The sequence below is a fragment of the Solea senegalensis genome, linkage group LG11, assembly GCF_019176455.1.
Source record: "Solea senegalensis isolate Sse05_10M linkage group LG11, IFAPA_SoseM_1, whole genome shotgun sequence".
Lineage (NCBI taxonomy): Eukaryota > Metazoa > Chordata > Actinopteri > Pleuronectiformes > Soleidae > Solea > Solea senegalensis.
This window is the reverse complement of record NC_058031.1, coordinates 18,865,378-18,886,206: the sequence shown is the minus strand read 5'-3', so window position 1 is coordinate 18,886,206 and position 20,829 is coordinate 18,865,378. Positions and strand designations below refer to the sequence as shown.

At 40.1% G+C, this 20,829-nt stretch overlaps 1 protein-coding gene and 1 long non-coding RNA gene across 6 annotated transcripts; both read left to right on the top strand.

The window, feature by feature from the left end:
- The first annotated feature begins 2,800 nt into the window (after positions 1-2,800).
- On the top strand, positions 2,801-20,471 carry LOC122776915. Of its 5 annotated transcripts, none has more exons than XM_044037713.1 (7): positions 2,803-4,258; positions 17,348-17,487; positions 17,572-17,682; positions 18,416-18,434; positions 18,553-18,603; positions 18,742-18,835; positions 18,924-20,471. In XM_044037713.1, exons 1-7 carry the CDS (start codon positions 4,216-4,218, stop codon positions 19,003-19,005), a joined length of 540 nt encoding a protein of 179 aa, XP_043893648.1. In that variant the 5' UTR covers positions 2,803-4,215; the 3' UTR covers positions 19,006-20,471. The 5 variants fall into 5 exon arrangements, with proteins under 5 accessions (XP_043893645.1, XP_043893648.1, XP_043893647.1 ...); XM_044037712.1 differs by lacking the exons at positions 17,348-17,487; positions 17,572-17,682; positions 18,416-18,434 and adding exons at positions 5,182-5,321; positions 5,406-5,516; positions 6,023-6,053 and having other exon boundaries at positions 2,804-4,258; XM_044037714.1 differs by lacking the exons at positions 17,348-17,487; positions 17,572-17,682; positions 18,416-18,434; positions 18,553-18,603 and adding exons at positions 5,182-5,321; positions 5,406-5,516; positions 6,023-6,053; positions 6,172-6,204 and having other exon boundaries at positions 2,804-4,258.
- Positions 12,160-14,150, top strand: LOC122776917. Its single transcript, XR_006361274.1, has 5 exons — positions 12,160-12,504; positions 13,258-13,360; positions 13,448-13,676; positions 13,761-14,031; positions 14,121-14,150. It is a non-coding gene; the product is annotated as an uncharacterized LOC122776917 (long non-coding RNA).
- Positions 20,472-20,829: the final 358 nt, after the last annotated feature.

The window sequence follows — 20,829 nt, the reverse complement described above, 5'->3', positions numbered from 1 at the left end:
CCTAATGTGCTTCAAGGCGTCGGCAACAAAAGCTTTAAAAGAAAGACGTGTGTGTGTGTGTGTGTGTGTTTTGGTCAAAGAGTGTGTGTGTGAGTGATAGGAACAAAAGGACAATGTTCTTCTTATTTCTTTTTTTTCTAATGCAAAATATATTTTTGCACTCCGCATTCATCCAGCTTCAAAAGCACACGATTCACGTGAGTCTAAATGCATCAGAGTCATTATAAAGTGCCTCGGTTCTCTCCTCCCCTGGACCGCTCATGGTTTCTTCTCACACATCTTTGAATCGCAGGGTCAGAATAAACGGAGGGAAGTCGAGATTATTTCAGATTATTTTCCCTTCGATGGCACCAGCAAGTCTCACTTTTGACCTTGTGCTTCATCGCTGAAGTAAACTGAACTCTTCCACGGGAGCGAGAGGAGGCACTTCTGCGCCTGTATGTGAAATTATCATTTTGCATTTGATCATTTACTATATTTTGTTTTATTTTATTTTTTTCCCCTGGGTATGGTTCCCTGTGTTATTTTGTTTCTGTATGAATTTAATTTAATTCATTAATTTACATAAAAAGTCAAATAAAGGTAAAGTCATACCTGTACCACACGCCGCTTAAATGTTTTTGTTCAAAACTAATCCCACAAAAGAAAAAACTAAAACGCATCCAACAGTGTGGAACTGTAGCGTGGGATCATCACGATGATCACGTGACTGACTTTATGACTTCATTCCGGGGAACTACGGTGGCCTTGGCGTACCCGTGAGGACGTCGCTCTGCTTGCTCTGTGAGTTGTGATCATGTCCTCTCCTGTAAAACAAGGCTTATTCTCACGGTATGTGATCTACTTTCATACGACTGGTCGGTGTCTTCTGTTCATGAAGCTGTGACGACTAATATTTGTGGATTCTTTCTCTCTCTCAGGCCAAACGCTTGTGGTTCTTGTGTCTCTGCTGGAGAACCTGCAGGTCGTCTAACCTTCATCCATGGCTGATGTCTCCTCTGCTGAGTGTTGCACTGTGTCTGTCCATCCTGTCAAACATCCGTCCACGTCCCCCCGATACTACAACACAACATTACACGCTGGCGTCCATCTCGTCCACCATAAAGAGATTTAATCGTGATGCGAGTTGGTGGCGGTCCATGGAATCTGACGGCGCTTTTTCAACAAGAAGGAAGTGAGAGAATCTGTTTGTCTGTGACTCACTGACAAACATTTCTACAGACAACGTGCTGTACGCTGAACCTGGATTATTATGCCATATCATCCTGCATCCAGTCTGACCCGATCAAGGTCTCAAAATCTTGCAGCAACTAACGGAAAAGGTACAGATAACGGACGACACCAGCAACTCATAGTTTTTAATGTAATGTCGATCAATTCCAGAATGTCACTTAAAAAGTGTCTCTACTGGAGAAAAGGGAAAATAAGGGTCTGCATTAGAAAAAAGAACAAAGAAAGGACAACTCCCCAACCATAAATCACACCCTGCACCTTGTTGCTGTGAAAGTAAACTGGTCAGACGCTGCTCTGACAACCATCTTGATGTGTCGAATCACTGTTGTGTAATATTTCATCAACTGTCAAAACAGTCTCACAGGGAAGTGCCGTCACCCTGACATCTCCGCTTATCGGGTGATGATTCACTCACTTTCAACCTTCGCTTGTTGCTCAAGTGAAAAACCACAAAGGGTTCTCAGGATGTGGTTTAAGGCCAGAGGAAGACAAGTTTATAATATAGATACAATATGTATTCAGGATTTTAACAAGGTAACAGTATAAATTAAATGCGTTCATGTTACAGTACCTCCTATAAACTGGGAGTTTATTTTCTTCCTCTCGTGAACATGTCATTGTTTACTGAGGCTTCTTTACGGCTTCATTAAGTCAAGAATACAAACATCTGCCATAAACTTTGTCTTTTTTCTGCTAACCGTCATCATGTTTGTAAAGTAGATGTAAATACTTGACATGGATGGATAATGCCCGTGTATGAAGCACTCCTTGTTTAGTTAGAGAGTATCCAGTAACTTTAAATGTGGAGTGTTGGTGTTTTGGCTCATTCTCACACCTATAGTCTGCTGGATGGATGATGTACGAGCCAGGAATCAATTAGTAGATGTTTGTTTTTCTGTTGGTAAGAAGGTGAGTGATTGCTATTGTTTGGTGTTTGTTTTTGGCAGAGATTGATAAAGACTCGCACAAGTGCTCTAGTTGAAGTGTTCTTTAAGCACCACACTTAAGTGGAAGTACTAAAGTATTCAAGGAGTGCTTGTGGCCAGCATATACCCCTATAACCATACTATAACCCTCTAAACCAGACTATAACCCTCTTGTGTGAAGAGGTTTTGATTGTATTTACACAAGAACGACTGATTTATTCTTGTGTAAATACAATCATCTCTGTTTTACTGGGGTTTCAGCTGTGTCATGTAAATTAAGTGAGAAAGATAACACAGTGATAATCCACCACATCATCATCACCCTGAGAAAACAAGGGTAAATACATGTTCCTGTCCCTGTTTCTAAATATTAGTGAGTGAATATACGGCGTAAATACAATCAAAATCTCTTTACACAAGAGGGGAGTATACTCTGGCCCAGGTCTGTTACACCGGGCCGGAGTCAGATTACATGTAATCCCCAGAGATTTTAAACTCAGCCGTTGACAGACAGTTCCATCCATTGATCTTTTATTATGTTATTATGATATCTGACTCCAGATGTGATAGAAAAGCAGATTTTCTTTCAATTTTTTTAACTCCCACGTGGCTTTAGATTTGGTTACATTGTTATTTAAAAATGATAAATTGTGACAATGAAATTAAAGTGATTATATAACATAGTATAGTGTATAATATCGTGTATTTGTGCGTAACTCTTATCCGTCTGATATCTTCAACACTTTCACCTGTAAAACAGGTGAAAGTGTTTCCTTCATACATGAATACTTGAATCTACACGGTGAACTACAAACATACATGAGTAGTCTGTCTATTGAGTCTGTTTTGAGGCTCTATAATGTGCCCTTTGTATAACATAGAAACAAGTATTAATGCCCTCTTCAGTTTTCTTTTTGCCCCTGCTCTTCAGAAAGTCTGTGCACTCAAAGATTGGAATGATCCGTAACAATTTTGTAACTGTAACGATGCAGCGCGTGACAACTGTATCGCAGTACCAAACTTGAAAAAGTGGAAGTAGTGAGGAAAAAAAATCCTCCACTAAAGTAAAGATACAGCATTTTAGTACAGTAGTGAAGTACATGATACATCTCTGGTTTTTGGTGAGTTTATCATTTGTTATGTGGTCACACTGAGTTGGGAGATAGCAGGTCACGTGTGTGTGTGTGGTTTCCTTTCTCCTTCCTTTTGTATCACAGTCACTGAGTCATATACCTTATACTGTATAGACTGCTGCTTCTTCCATTTGAAGTTGTTGGGTTTGGGTAGAGCAGAAAATCATTACTTAGAAAACTAAAAGCAATATTTTCACAATTGTTAAATCTGTTACATTCCACAGTAAATTCTACACATGAGCTTATTTAGTGTTTTAATAACAGCTGTCCATGTTGTTATTAACAAAGTACTGTAACTGTATCCGGTGTAGCGTGTGTGAGTGTTATGTAATCTCTTTTGTGTCAGCACATGAGTATTGTCAACATGAGTTTATTCACATTGTCATAATACTGAGGTTTGGAAGACGTGGAATTCAGCTGCAATTGTAAAATGCAATGAAACACACACACACACATACACATGGCTAACGTAGCCATGTGTATGTAGTATCTAAAATGTGACAAAACCAAGAAATGTTTACAACAGCAACGTCACAAAAAACTCACAAAACTCTGGAAGAAGCTGAAGACACAGCTGTTACATTAGATTGTTCTTAACGCTCATTAACAAGATAAGATAGTCCTTTATTTATCTCGCAGTGGGGAAATGTACATTGTTACAGCAGCAAGACAGTAAAGATGAAGATAATAAACACGCATTAATAAAAAAGATATTGTATTATTTATTATACATATTTCCTGAAATATAACTCACATTTAAGCACGTTGAATGAGTGTAAGGTGACTTGTCAGTCTCCACAAGGAAGTGATGATAATGCATAACTTGCGTGAAGAGAGGCATCTCAACATGGGGGAGGGGAGGGGAGGAATTATCGAGCGAAGACTACGAGGTTCCAGAGAGAGACCGACCGCGAGCAGTCAAGATGATTGAACGAAGGACATTGGTGCTGCTTACACTCGTCTTATGTGAGTAATGTTAATGTTTATTACGTTATTTATTAACACCGACGCCTGTCGAGTGTGAAGGAACGCGACAGGGTTCGTGACACGGCAGCTTCGTACGGGACTAAAATCACTGCGAAACTCTGCTAATTTGACTTTAATCCACCTCCTCATATAAATTAATCCAGTCCAGCGCGGCGCACGCGTGTGTGAGCGTGTGTGTGTGAGCGTGTGTTGGACGGTGACTGAGAAACAATGTTAGAGTAACATAGGTTTTGTGTTTCAGTTCAAGTGTACAGGGATACTGAAGTCTAATATTTAAAACTATGGGATTATTAAGGATTATATGAGTCTTCTTATTCTTATTATTAGTATTATTATTTTGGTCAGCCTGTGGCCAAGGGGAAAGGGAACTTGACTTGTAACCGGAGGCTCGCCGGTTCAAATCCCCACCCGGCCAAAAGGGCTGGGGTACCCCTGAACAAGGTACCCAACCCCCAATGCTCCCCGGGCGCCACTCAGTGTGGCAGCCCACTGCTCCTACTTGTAGGATGGGTCAAAATGCAGAGGAATACTTTCCCTAAGGGGATTAATAAAAACTAACTTAACTTATTAGTATTATTTTATTGAAAAGGGGACAGTGCAGTTTCATAAAAAGCCAGAATTAGCCAGGCTAGTTTTCATCTGTAGTCCCCTGGCCATGATGTGAACTTAAAAAGAAGAAAACAAAACAAAACAAACACACAATACATGTACAATATAATGCAAACACTTACTATACAATTAAGAAAAAAATGCAACATCACAACATAACATTTTATCATAACATCAAAACAGGCTTATCTTTTTAGAGTTTAGTTCTTTATTATTTGAATATGTCTGCATAACTGCATGAACACATTGTGTAACTAGTTTGTGCCTCTAATCATGTCTTCTTGTATCTCCAGATTGTGTTCCACGTCCATCTCTTGCATACAAACTAAACTGCACTTACAGTAAGACCCCTGAAGGCCACATGTACAGCGTATCACCTCCACCAAGTTGCAACGAAAATGACCAAGCTGACTTTAGTTGGTCACATAACAAGGTCAGTCATCACGCTGTTCACACTTTAGTTGTGTGGTGTTTGTCGTGATCTACATTAATTTGTCCTTTTGTTGGTTGACTGTAGACAGTTTTGGCAACTCGCGAAACGAGGGTACCTGGAGTTGTGACGAGCAATGTCACCACTGTGGTCATAGACAGATGTGTGTCCAAGATGGAGTATGAAGTAATTTGTGAGGTACTGCACCTTTACTTGAATAAAATGATCAACTCTGTTTAAAGCAGTAACAATGTGATGCTTATGTTTGTCTCAGTTCTGCTGTAGTTACCATGTAACATCACAAAAAGTTGTGAGCTTTAGGGCCCTCACCTCTGTCACATGCTCTGCTGTTTTTGGCCAGTTCACAGAGCCCGTCACAGCTTTTATTTTATCTGACGTTCTTTTAGCCACAGACTCTGGTCACTGTGTTGTTTTGGTTCTGTCAGTGGACCAAAGACAGCGGAGAGTTGCTTAGGTCCGTGTTGGAGCCGCTGAGTCCTCTCCAGCACCTCTTACTTGTGGAGTACTTCAAGGTTCTATTCTTGGGTCGCTTCTTTTCTCCATGTACCTACTTCCTCTTGGATCAAAACTCTGCTTTTCCTGAAATTCATATCACAAAGACAAAATGAATATTGTTTTTTGTTATGAACAAGAACCGCCTAGCACGAGCCTCACTGTATGGCCTCTGTGTTTCTTCTCCACAGGATTTGCAGCACTACCCGGGTGTCTGTGAGCGTGAGTATCACTTACATGTCAGGCCTGTTTCTGTATGAGGACGACTTTCTCATTCACTTTAATTCACAGTATTTCCATTCAATCACTGTTCTGATGGTGGAATCTCTTCTGTTCACAGCCAACTGCAGTGCAATTAAAGAGAAGTTCGAAGGTGAGGATGTGCTACAAGTCACAGTCTCTGAGATGAGATCTTTGTTGGAAGCGACCAGTTTAGAAAGGGAAGCAGTGTTTGTGTCCTCCATGCTACTGTGTCACAAGACTGTTTCTTTCATCTCAATTGTTTTTGTAGCTGACCACACCACCGTCAAGATGGCTGTCTCTGAAGTTGTGATTCTGGTGGTGGGGCTGGTGCTGGCGGTGGCTGGCGGGCTGATCTATAAATTCAGAAATTGCATCAAAAGGTAAAACCTTATTTTCCTCTCAAGGCATGATTTGAAATCACAAGTATTTTCCTAATTTAACGTGTTTTTAATAATGCTTTCCCTTAAGTGGTTGGGTGAAACTACGTGGTGTGAAAGAGACTGAGGGCACCTCGACTGTTGTCTACGTTAGCGATGGACTAACACAATGAGCTGAGACCTTCACCTCCACGTAATTGGTGCTGACAGCCAGAGGTGCTGCCTTGATCATTTTCCTTCTTTCCTTACTCTGCGACTTCCTGAAATTGTCTGACAGCAGAGATAAGTTTTTACGCTTCAATCAAACAAATCAAACATCTATAATAGGACTTTAATAATATGGATCGACTTTTTGCTTTTTTTCCACGTATATAATCTTGGCAATGGGACTAATATTTCTACTATTTCTACAAACTATCAATGAATTAGTGATCATTCAGGTCAATCCTGTATGTAAATCAGATTTACTTAACTGTGACCACAGTTGCCTTCAGACATATTTATGACTGGACATTTATGACTCACATTTCCCTTTTTTAAACACAAAAGAAAAAGATTTTAAGGTTATTTTTTTAATCTCATTTGACGACGCATCTTCGGTCAGGAGCTGGCTGTGGGATGCAAACAAAGCACAAACGATAGTTTTAAAAGTGTAAAAGTAATATATTGTACTGTTTACATACTGTAGAAAGTTCCTGACGCTGTGGAAGCTCATGGACTCTTTGCTGGGCCAGAGCGTGCACTCTGAGGACCAAAGCTTAGCAGCAATAATACTGTAACGCTCCCAAAACTATTTATAGAATATATATATGTAGTATATATTATACTACATTAACTATTTAGTATCATATATTTAATGATGTATTTAATATTTATATAAAAAGCATGTTTATAGTGTGGGACAATGCACATAATATAGTTATAATATACCCCTATACACATATACATATACACATTATATATAAATATATATATATATATACATGTGGTAAAGCATTACCTCCTTGATGGAGGAATAATACATACAGTATAAACACTATATGGAGTTGATCTGCCTTCTGCGGCCATAAAAGCTTGCACAACTCTTGGAAGAACCTTCCTCAAAATGTTTCCACAAAAGTTGCCTTAGAGATTGTCCTTCATTGGAGATAAGATATATTATAAAAGAATAATATTATATAATAATAGGAAAGGGTTAGTGTTAAAGGATGTATGGTTGTTCTGGATCAAACTGTGTTGTGAGCCTTTTATGTCCACTTATTTAATGTCCCTGTCTTAAGCTATTTAACTTGATTATTCCTTTTTTTCTGTTAACAAAATCATGTTTCACTGTCTTTTCTTACTTCTAATCAATAGAAATGCACCAAAAAAAAAGGTCTCTTGTTTTTATTGTTTCTGTGGGTGTGGTTTTGATTGTCTGCTGATTTTTTTGGGCCAATCGAGAAGAGGCTGATGGTGTCACTTGTGAGAAAGTGAAGTTTGTTTAAAGATTCAGATTGGAGGTCACTGTTTACTCACACAATATGAGAAAGTCATAGGTTGTTAATGAAATAACTTCTTTAAGTTTATAAAGTGACAAAACCGTCACTGTGGTGGATATGCAGGTGTTACAGTATCATGACGATGATACTGCATGTGGTATTTCGGTAAGAGAGCTGTGAGTTGGTATCTGAGAGGAAACTCTCCGATGGTTTTTTAGGTTTGTTGAGCCTGTCGTGTTTGTACAGTAACTCGTGATTTGGCCCTTTCTTCAAGGTTCTGTATATTGCACATTCTTATAGCCTCTGTATAAACTGTGTGTTTAAACATAAAGAAACAATACTGCGATATGTGTGGTATGTGAGGCTAAATATGGTCTTTAGATAATAGATCAGTATCAGTAAGACAACTGTGGGTATTAATTAAAGTGTATGTGTCAACTAAAGGGTGTGGCTCACCTGGCTGAGCGGGTCACTGCCGGTTCTGTTGTAAATGTGTGTGATCGACCCAGTATTTGCTCACTGCTGTCGCTGAAAACTTCCCTGACTGGTTAGTTGACCCCTGCAGTTGTTCATGAGTTCTGTTCACTGTGCATAAAGATGAGTTTGGGCTTGTGACTTGAATAAACTTAAACTCAGCAGTTGTCAGACAGTTCCATCCATTGATCTTTTATTATGTTATTAGGTGCCTGCTGCTGCAAGGCATACTAGTTAGGTGCCTGCTGCTGCAAGGAATACTAGTCAGAACTCTCTAGAGTTCTCACTAGATTGCATTGCAGAGCAAGCATCTCTTGATATTCCACTGGCGTTTATTTTCTGCTTCTTCTTATTATTCTCGCACCCTCCCAAACGTTTGCCGCGCTACTCCTCCCGCAGTTTTGAGAAACCCCCAACACAAGTTACATCAAAACGTGCGCCTTGACCGGGAATCGTGTGCTATGTCTTTTCTAAGACTTTCGAGTAACCATGGCGACACAAATCGCGAAAAACTGCGATTAATTTCCACTCACACAATAATGGGAAACGGCCAAAATTTTGAAAAAAACCAAGCCCACTTTGGAGCATCACAGTGTCGTCATACTTTAACGTAGAAACGTGGTTGGAACTTTAAACGGGTCACAAGACTTGGGACTTTTCTGACCCAAGTCAAAGTTTTGATACATGTTACGGTTTTTAAACAATCGCAGTTTACATTTTGTACTTTTTTTCGACGCTTTCTGATTTTATAATGATTGTGTGAGTGGTCTGTGAAGTGAGTGGCCCACTCTAGCGAGATCCAGCAAAATAATCACCAAAAATCTCTAAACAAACTCTTCTCCTGCCCACAATTTCCAACCTACACTGATAATTTTTACATCAAAACGTTGCCATGGGCGTCGTCTAACCCTGTGTGTGTTTTCATGTTCATATGACTTGTAGTTTTTCTTAAAATCACCTCAAAGCGCAGACAACTCCAGTCACACTCTCCATTCACTCCCATGTTAAAATGTCTGCTTTTGAGTTCTGGGAAAATCAAGACGAGGGTGATTTTAAAACTGTGATTTCTCTGTCAATTCTTGCCCGTTTGTCACAAATTTAAATGTGGGAGTTGCCGAAAGCCTCCTGACGCTCACAAACCAAAAATGTTATCTCTATCATCAACCGTTCTTGAAATATGACAATTTTAAAACATGCTGTTTTCTCAGCTTTCTCTGCTGGTTTTGGAGAGATAGAGACAAGCGTGTGTGTGCGTGTGTTTGCGTGTGTGTGTGTAAGGAGCAGAGGGGACTTTGGGAGGGGCTTGTCAGTCTCTCTGTATTCTTCCACCCAAAACTATGACGTCTAACTCCTCCCACAGTTTTGAGAAAACCCCCACACATGTTATATCAAAACGTGCGGCTCGACCGGGACTTGTGTGCGATGACTATTTCTAAGCGTTTCAAGTAACCATGGCGACAAAAATCGCAAAAAACTGCCATATAACTTCCACATACACATGAATGGGAAACAGAGGGGCTTGTGAATCTCTCTCCCCCTCTCTCCTTTAAAACTTGGTCTTTTAAAGGGTGACTCCACCAAAAAGTACTTCCAAGGTGGATTGGATCCAAATCATATAACTTCCACATGCCGCAAGAACTGCAGGCACCCTCGAAATTTCGGCACGGAATTGCCGATCTAGTTATGATATCTGACTCCAGATGTGATAGAAAAGCAGATTTTCTTTAATTTTTTTTAACTCCCATGTGGCTTTAGATTTGGTTACATTGTTATTTAAAAATGATAAATTGTGACAATGAAAATAAAGTGATTATATAACATAGTATAGTGTATAATATCGTGTATTTGTGTGTAACTCTTATCTGTCAGATATCTTCAATACTTTCACCTGTAAAACAGGTGAAAGTATTTCCTTCATACATGAATACTTGAATCTACACGGTGAACTACAAACTTACATGAGTAGTCTGTCTATTGAGTCTGTTTTAAGGCTCTATAATGTGCCCTTTGTATAACATAGAAACAAGTATTAATGCCCTCTTCAGTTTTCTTTTTGCCCCTGCTCTTCAGAAAGTCTGTGCACTGAAAGTTGGGAATGATTCGTAACAATTTTGTAACTGTAACAATGCAGCGCGTGACAACTGTATCGCAGTATCAAACTTGTCGAAAATGTGGAAGTAAAGTAAAGTAAAAAGTAAAATCCTCCAGTAAAGTAAAGATACAGCATTTTAGTACAGTAGTGAAGTACTTCTGATTTAATATGATACATCTCTGGTTTTTGGTGAGTTTATCATTGTAGTCACACTGAGTAGGGAGATGGCGGGTCGTGTGTGTGTGTGTGTGTGTGTGTGTGTGTGCTCTTCTTTCTCCTTCCTTTTGTATAACATATCAGGCACAGTCACTGAGTCATATACCTTATACTGTATAGACTGCTTCTTCTTCCATTTGAAGTTGTTAGTTTTGGGTAGAGCAGAAAATCATTACTTAGAAAACTAAAAGCAATATTTTCACAATTGTTAAATCTGTTACATTCCACAGTAAATTCTACACATGAGCTTATTTAATGTTTTAATAACAGCTGTCCATGTTGTTATTAACAAAGTACTGTAACTGTATCTGGTGTAGCGTGTGTGAGTGTTATGTAATCTCTTTTGTGTCAACAAATTATTGTCAACATGAGTTTATTCACATTGTCATAATACTGAGGTTTGGAAGACGTGGAATTCAGCTGCAATTGTAAAAAGCAATGAAACACACACACATACACATGGCTAACGTAGCCTCAAACTAGAAATACAGGCTACAAATCTAAAATGTGACAAAACCAAGAAATCACTACAGTAGGAACTGCAAATGTTTACAACAGCAACGTCACAAAAAACTCACAAAACTCTGGAAGAAGCTGAAGACTTTAGATTGTTCTTAACGCTCATTAACAAGATAAGATAGTCCTTTATTTATCCCGCAGTGGGGAAATGTACATTGTTACAGCAGCAAGACAGTAAAGATGAAGATAATAAACACGCATTACCAAAAATATATTGTATTATTTATTATACATATTTCCTGAAATATAACTCACATTTAAGCACGTTGAATGAGTGTAAGGTGACTTGTTAGTCTCCACAAGAACGTTATGTTAATTCATAAGGCACCAGTCTTAACCACTGAAGTCACTCCACGCCAAAAGCCGCAGCGTCCGACCAATCAGAAAGGGGAGTGGGTGGCCGTGGGTCACCCCCCCCACTCCCTCCCGAGTAAATAAAACTCGAGACCGTGAGCGTTCAAAGAGACACCGGGAGCGAGTAGTCACGATGATGGAAGGAAGGATGTTGCTGCTGCTTACACTCTTATGTAAGTAATGTTAATGTTTATACGTTATTTATTAACAACGACGCCTGTCGAATGTGAAGGAACGCGACGTGTGTGTGTGTGTGTGTGTGTGTTTCAGTGCTCTAGTTCACAGTAGCAGGTGGAGCGGTGTCATCAAAACATTAAAGGCCACATAGACCGGAAGCTCCAATTAACGCTGCGTTTGTGTGTGTATCTGCGTCATTACCTCGTTTATGAAACCCTAAAGTTTCAGAACAAACAGTTCAGCCACTGCTGAGAAAATAGTGTTGCATTGTTGCTCTGGGCTCTGCCAAGCGGATCTGCACTTCCCGAAGCTGATGATGTCATCAGAAATCCTCACCACTCCTCTCACCACCGTAGCTCCTCCTGGTGCAGGCACTACTCCGGGCACATCCGGTTGCGTAAATTCAACCGCAGAAGAAGAACTACTCTCGTTGTAGCTGCTGAGCATATCGGTTGAGAACATGTCTTCGAAAAAAAGATCAGTTTGCTCTGTTCTGTGTTGTAGTAAACAAGGAAAGACGCTCCACAAGCTCCCCACCAACAAAAGCTCAGTGGATATTGTTCATTTTTGATGGGAATGCCCCTGCTACATTTCCCTTGTATGTATCCCATGTATGTGGCAACCACTTCACAGAGGATTGTTACACAAACTTCGTGCAATACAAAGCAGGGCACAGCACCACACTTCGCCTCAAAGAAGGAGCAGTGCCTACAATACATGCTGGATTACCTGCAGCACAAGTAAGTATTTCAAACAGTAATACTGTCTTTGTGTGCTCGTTCTGCCGTTTAGCATTAGCGATAGCCGGCTACTTGCTAAGCTACAAGCGTTCGCTCGTGTTTCAATTGCGTGTATGTGTCTCTCCTATGCCGGTAAACACGGCTGTATTGTGGGTGACTATCCGGGGAGCACGTAGGTATGGAGGCTAATCACTATATGAGTTTTTCGGGAACCCTACACCGATAAACACGGCTGTATTTTGGGTGACTATCCGGGGAGCACAGAGCTAAGCAGGCTAAACGCTGTAGAAGTTTGGGACCGTGTTCGCTCGTTTCAATTGCGTGCATGTGTCTCTCCATGCCGGTAAACAGGGCTGTATTGTGGGTGACTATCCGGGGAGCAAAAAAGAGCTAAGCAGGCTAATCGCTGTAGAAGTTTGGGACCGTGTTCGCTCGTTCCAGTTGCGTGTATGTGTCTCTCCATGCCGGTAAATAAGGCTATATTGTGGGTGACTATCCGGGGAGCACAGAGCTAAGCAGGCTAAACGCTGTAGAAGTTTGGGACCGTGTTCGCTCGTTTCAATTGCGTGCATGTGTCTCTCTCACTTGTAAACACAACGTTATTCATGCGGTGTAGGAAACGTGTGTTTATGTTAAAGTAGGGAAAAAGTTATAGTCGAATTGGGGCAGATTCATGAAAGGTAATGAAATAGAATCTAGTCTTTTTAGCATGATCTGTATTATTGTTTTAACCTTTACTATTTTCCATACCAGGATCGTTTTATCCACACGGGCACACAAACAGAAGCTCCAAGTGTGAGAACATGTGCCACTCAACTGTCAATTGGGACCTTGAAAACACACGTGCACAGCCAAAGTAAGTAGAAGTAAGTAAGTTGAACATTTCATAAGAACCAAATTAGTAAAGAGCATGAAATGTTCACACATTGTATCTACTCCATAGGGACCCAGACACCAGTGTTGTCACATGAGACTGCTGGCACACAAACCACACTGCCTGAGAACATGTTTTCATCCACACCTATAAAGGGGCCAGGGTTTGGACCACAAAAAAGAGCACGTGTTGAGTCAGAGGAGGAAGAGGGATTCACCTCACCAGAGTCACAAGTCGACCCAAATGACTCAACCTTTACTCCTGGCGGATCCCTAACAACACACGATTCAACAATGTCGTAAGTACTGTACAAGTTCACTAGGCTTGTCACTTCAGATCAAAGAAGTGAGGCTAAATGCTTTTTGTCTTGTTACATTTGTAGGACTGAAAGTGCTGTACACATGGATAAAAAATACATTGTATTTGAGTCCTGCCTGAGGGAGCTTTTTGACACATGTCCAGTGTGCAAGAGAAAATGCGAAGTGCAGCAGCAACAGAAGGGCACGTATGTTGCATTTCATCAAACGTGTCCAAAATGCAACTACTCCAGGAAGTGGCAAAGTCAGCTCATGATGAATAACACCCCAGTTGGCAATGTACAGTTATCTGCTGCTACATATTTCACTGGTGCATCCTTCATCCAGCTGGAAAAGGTAATACTATTAATGTTTTTGTCAAAATCATATGACACTTTCAACCAATAGACAATTACTAAACACTGTTTGTATTATTGTTATGTTAGCTATGCCGCGCCTTGCAGCTCCAGATTACCTTCCGGAAACATGCAAGGAAATACCTGGAACCTGCAATCGTCCACAAGTGGAAGAGTGACCAGCTGGTCCTTTTCTCCACATTGAAACCGGGGGGGAAAGTTCAAGTTGCAGGAGACATGCGTGCAGATTCACCAGGTAATGAAAAAAATCAGACCACCATCAAAATCATAAATACCAATTGTAAACATAAAAAAATCAATCACTAGTTGTTTTTCAAGAAATGAATTCATATTGTTCTGTTTACTTCAGGGCACTCTGTCTCATTGATCGGAATCTTTATATTTACATAGGTTGTACCTTGCATCCATGCATCACAACGAAAATTCCAGCCGTGAGCAGGCAACAACCGCTTTAGGCCAAGCTGTCTACAGAGTGTCGTATCCGAAGGCCAAGAAGGGAGAACCCACCGCGAAGCCGGTCAAAACAGACCCCACGTACAGTAAGTCACTAAAAATTTTTATTTACATTGAATAAAGCGTTATACAAAAACAGACAAATACTGACATTTCTTTTGGCTTTTTTTCCCTTTCTTATTAACTTAAATTAACACCTAACACAGCAAATAACACATTTAAATTGAAATAGCTGAAAATGTAATGACACAGTAAAGAAATTACTGTCTGAATGTAATGTCATGGTTCTCTGTTACATTTTAAAGACTATGTGGCTGAATTGATGAGGCTGGTGTTCGAGGAGGTGATGGAGGACCCAGAGTCTTTCGCAGAGGACATGAGGAAGATCGCCATCCCAGAGACCCTGTCAGCCCAGTATGACAGGCCCTTAAAGGAGGAAGTCATTGCCTCACACGTGACCCGCTTCAGTCAAGGGGTGGGCGGAAGCCAACATATTGTCCAGCCAGATCAGGAAACTCCTGGCGTATCCGGCACACAACACACGACGGGATGACAACTCGTACACGTCGTCCCAAATATCCCCAGCACCAGCTGACAAAGCTGCGGTATGCTAAATGCCGGTAGCGACTGAAAAGTAGATAGAAATGTAAAAATTAAATGCTGCTCTTGCACTGAGCACATTTTGTGTAAAAAGTATTTATTAAACATTTCAAAGACACAATTCTTTTATCACTTATGTGTGTTATGATTTAAACATGCCTCTTATTTGTATGTTACATACATACTCGTGTATTGTTCTTCCCCGCAAAGGCCCATAGTCTGCACGGTAGATGTTGTTCATGTTCTGCAGTGTGTATGGGTTCAAACAGTTAGGCTCCAGGCCTGGATGGTAGGTCATGCATGTTGGTGTGTCCGGAAGCTCATTCATTCTTCGGATAACCTAAAAAGGGGCAGAACAATACTGTTACAGTAATGGCATAGAGTAATTAGGTGAAAATAGCTGGATCACTCAAAAGTGATGGATTATTACTGTAAAAAGGTAAGTACAATCATAGTTACAAACAGGATTAGAGAAAATGGAGCTACATTGTAGTGCACTGGTCTAATTACAGGATTGAAAATAGTCAAATTTGTACTACATTGCTTTAAAAAAATTCTAAACTAACATTTACTAATCCATTTTTTTACAACACTAATTTAGTTATTGTTTATGGGCAAAATAATACCTTAAGTGTTTCTTTACAGCAGACGTTCTCCCCTTCTGTGGGCATCGTCATGCAGTTCCCACAAGTGCACCTTCCAGAGATACAGTATTGTGTATGAAAAGTACAGTAACACATTTCATAGATTCAAGAGTTCTATTCATCAGTTACTCATATTACGTACAGGGGAACAAAACTACTTTCATTACAGTCCCACCATATATCTACACAAAATGTTAAAATTAGCGTTTCACCAAACAGTAAGTGATAAATTCTAAATAGAAAACAAAAAGACATGTACAGGTACTGCTGAAGCTTATACTGAGAAAAAATGGTGGGGGGAGGGGCGGGTTATCAAGCCTCAACCAGTGTCTCCCTCATACTGTATTGGAAATATACACAGAGAAAACATATTACCATTCTGAGGCGTCCTGCAGCAGTCTTTGTTGTGGAGGTGTTTCACTTGCGACAGTATCTTCTGTCTCTGGGTCAGACTCCGGGTAAAATGTGTAAGGGATTACGGCGCGGGGTCGTGACACAGCCATTTAACAATGTTTTGATAATGACGAGCAGAGCATCCATCGTGCCAGAGGGGGAGCTGCGTATCTGAGAACTGACGTGCTAAATACGTCACTTCCAGGTACCTAGCCAATCACTGGACAGTGGGAAAGCTCTCGTTGGCTGGCCAATCACAACACAGTCCACGTTCTGGGGGTGTGGTTTTGGTCTGAAACAGCGCGGCTGACGAGAGCGTCAGTGAGGAGATATTTTGATCGGCTCGTTTGCAGCGATTAGAAGGTTTTTAATCATGAAAACAAGTTAATATATGTAAGTAGACCTCCATAACTAACATATATGTGATAACAAGCATTCGATGTCACCTTTAACACCGACGCCTGTCGAGTGTGAAGGAACGCGACAGGGTTCGTGACACGGCAGCTTCGTGTCACGAACCCTGACTGGGTTCCTGACAGGGTTCGTGACACGGCAGCTTCGTACGGGACTAAAATCACTGCGAAACTCTGCTAATTTGACTTTAATCCACCTCCTCATATAAATTAATCCAGCCCGGTTAATGTGGTTGACGGCACTTGTTCACTTTATCACTTTAGCGCGGCGCACGCGTGTGTTCGCGTGTGTGTGTTTGCGTGTGTTGGACGGTGACTGAGAAACAATGTTAGAGTAACATAGGTTTTGTGTTTCAGTTCAAGTGTACAGGGATACTGAAGTCTAATATTTAAAACTATGGGATTATTAAGGATTATATGAGTCTTCTTCTTCTTATTATTATTATTATTATTATTATTATTAGTATTATTTTATTGAAAAGGGGACAGTGCAGTTTCATAAAAAGCCAGAATTAGCCAGAAGTTTTCATCTGTAGTCCCCTGGCCATGATGTGAACTTAAAAAGAAGAAAACAAAACAAAACAAACACACAATACATGTACAATATAATGCAAACACTTACTATACAATTAAGAAAAAAATGCAACATCACAACATAACATTTTATCATAACATCAAAACAGGCTTATCTTTTTAGAGTTTAGTTCTTTATTATTTGAATATGTCTGCATAACTGCATGAACACATTGTGTAACTAGTTTGTGCCTCTAATCATGTCTTCTTGTATCTCCAGGTTGTGTTCCACGTCCATCTCTTGCATACACACTACCCTGCACTTACAGTAAGACCTCTGAAGGCCACATGTACAGCGTATCACCTCCATCAAGTTGCAACGAAAATGACCAAGCTGACTTTAGTTGGTCACATAACAAGGTCAGTCATCACGCTGTTCACACTTTAGTTGTGTGGTGTTTGTCGTGATCTACATTAATTTGTCCTTTTGTTGGTTGACTGTAGACAGTTTTGGCAACTCGCGAAACGAGGGTACCTGGAGTTGTGACGAGCAATGTCACCACTGTGGTCATAGACAGATGTGTGTCCAAGATGGAGTATGAAGTAATTTGTGAGGTACTGCACCTTTACTTTAATAAAATGATCAACTCTGTTTAAAGCAGTAACAATGTGATGCTTATGTTTGTCTCGGTTCTGCTGTAGTTACCATGTAACATCACATGTGTTCTGTACAGACGTACCATGTGACACTGTTCATACTATGTTCCATGTGAGCACTTGTTCTCTGGAAGCACCTGTAGTAGTATCTGTGTAGTCGCCATCATTCACATCATCGACAGTGATATTATCTTCTTATTACCCCACTATATTATCACTTAATCTAAAAGGAATAAAATAAAGATAGGGTAATCAGCTGGAGTGTATGTGAACATGAGCTTTTTTATGAATAAGGTTGTGAGCTTTAGGGCCCTCACCTCTGTCACATGCTCTGCTGTTTTTGACCAGTTCACAGAGCCCGTCACAGCTTTTATTTTATCTGACGTTCTTTTAGCCACAGACTCTGGTCACTGTGTTGTTTTGGTTCTGTCAGTGGACCAAAGACAGCGGAGAGTTGCTTAGGTCCGTGTTGGAGCCGCTGAGTCCTCTCCAGCACCTCTTACTTGTGGAGTACTTCAAGGTTCTATTCTTGGGTCGCTTCTTTTCTCCCCGTACCTACTTCCTCTTGGATCAAAACTCTGCTTTTCCTGAAATTCATATCACAAAGACAAAATGAATATTGTTTTTTGTTATGAACAAGAACCGCCTAGCACGAGCCTCACTGTATGGCCTCTGTGTTTCTTCTCCACAGGATTGGGAGCACTACCCGGGTGAGTATCACTTACATGTCAGGCCTGTTTCTGTATGAGGACGACTTTCTCATTCACTTTAATTCACAGTATTTCCATTCAATCGCTGTTCTGATGGGGGAATCTCTTCTGTTCACAGCCAACTGCAGTGCAATTGAAGAGGAGATCAAAGGTGACCAGAGGCGCGAAGGTGAGGATGTGCTACAAGTCACAGTCTCTGAGATGAGATCTTTGTTGGAAGCGACCAGTTTAGAAAGGGAAGCAGTGTTTGTGTCCTCCATGCTACTGTGTCACAAGACTGTTTCTTTCATCTCAATTGTTTTTGTAGCTAACCCCACCACCGTCAAGATGGTGGTGGGGCTGGTGCTGGCGGTGGCGGTGGCTGGCGGGCTGATCTATAAATTCAGAAATTGCATCAAAAGGTAAAACCTTATTTTCCTCTCAAGGCATGATTTGAAATCACAAGTATTTTCCTAATTTAACGTGTTTTTAATAATGCTTTCCTTTAAGTGGTTGGGTGAAACTACGTGGTGTGAAAGAGACTGAGGGCACCTCGACTGTTGTCTACGTTAGCGATGGACTAACACAATGAGCTGAGACCTTCACCTCCACGTAATTGGTGCTGACAGCCGGAGGTGCTGCCTTGATCATTTTCCTTCTTTCCTTACTCTGCGACTTCCTGAAATTGTCTGACAGCAGAGATAAGTTTTTACGCTTCAATCAAACAAATCAAACATCTATAATAGGACTTTAATAATATGGATCGACTTTTTGCTTTTTTTCCACGTATATAATCTTGGCAATGGGACTAATATTTCTACTATTTCTACAAACTATCAATGAATTAGTGATCATTCAGGTCAATCCTGTATATAAATCAGATTTACTTAACTGTGACCACAGTTGCCTTCAGACATGTTTATGACTGGACATTTATGACTCACATTTCCCTTTTTTAAACACAAAAGAAAAAGATTTTAAGGTTATTTTTTTAATCTCATTTGACGACGCATCTTCGGTCAGGAGCTGGCTGTGGGATGCAAACAAAGCACAAACGATAGTTTTAAAAGTGTAAAAGTAATATACTGTACTGTTTACATACTGTAGAAAGTTCCTGACGCTGTGGAAGCTCATGGACTCTTTGCTGGGCCAGAGCGTGCACTCTGAGGACCAAAGCTTAGGAGCAATAATACTGTAACGCTCCCAGAACTATTTATAGAATATATATATGTAGTATATATTATACTACATTAACTATTTAGTATCATATATTTAATGATGTATTTAATATTTATATAAAAAGCATGTTTATAGTGTGGGACAATGCACATAATATAGTTATAATATACCCCTATACACATATACATATACACATTATATATAAATATATATATATATACATGTGGTAAAGCATTACCTCCTTGATGGAGGAATAATACATACAGTATAAACACTATATTGAGTTGATCTGCCTTCTGCGGCCATAAAAGCTTCCACAACTCTTGGAAGAGCTTTCCTCAAAATGTTTCCACAAAAGTTGCCTTAGAGATTGCCCTTCATCGGAGATAAGGGGCGGAGCCCAGATATATTATAAAAGAATAATATTATATAATAATAGGAAAGGGTTAGTGTTAAAGGATGTATGGTTGTTCTGGATCAAACTGTGTTGTGAGCCTTTTATGTCCACTTATTTAATGTCCCTGTCTTAAGCTATTTAACTTGATTATTCCTTTTTTTCTGTCAACAAAATCATGTTTCACTGTCTTTTCTTACTTCTAATCAATAAAAATGCACCAAAAAAAAAGGTCTCTTGTTTTTATTGTTTCTGTGGGTGTGGTTTTGATTGTCTGCTGATTTTTTTGGGCCAATCGAGAAGAGGCTGATGGTGTCACTTGTGAGAAAGTGAAGTTTGTTTAAAGACTCACATGGAGGTCACTGTTTACTCACACAATATGAGAAAGTCATAGGTTGTTAATGAAATAACTTCTTTAAGTTTATAAAGTGACAAAACCGTCACTGTGGTGGATATGCAGGTGTTACAGTATCATGACGATGATACTGCATGTGGTATTTTGGTAAGAGAGCTGTGAGTTGGTATCTGAGAGGAAACTCTCCGATGGTTTTTTAGGTTTGTTGAGCCTGTCGTGTTTGTACAGTAACTCGTGATTTGGCCCTTTCTTCAAGGTTCTGTATATTGCACATTCTTATAGCCTCTGTATAAACTGTGTGTTTAAACATAAAGAAACAATACTGCGATATGTGTGGTATGTGAGGCTAAATATGGTCTTTAGATAATAGATCAGTATCAGTAAGACAACTGTGGGTATTAATTAAAGTGTATGTGTCAACTAAAGGGTGTGGCTCACCTGGCTGAGCGGGTCACTGCCGGTTCTGTTGTAAATGTGTGTGATTGACC

Excerpts from the sequence above, each read along its gene's own strand:
- LOC122776915 (XM_044037710.1), top strand. The coding sequence starts at position 4,216 with ATGATTGAACGAAGGACATTGGTGCTGCTTACACTCGTCTTAT. Across the intron at positions 6,054-6,171 it reads CTACCCGGGTGTCTGTGAGC|CCAACTGCAGTGCAATTAAA; the intron begins GTGAGTATCACT and ends TTCTGTTCACAG. Across the intron at positions 6,455-6,542 it reads TTCAGAAATTGCATCAAAAG|TGGTTGGGTGAAACTACGTG; the intron begins GTAAAACCTTAT and ends CTTTCCCTTAAG.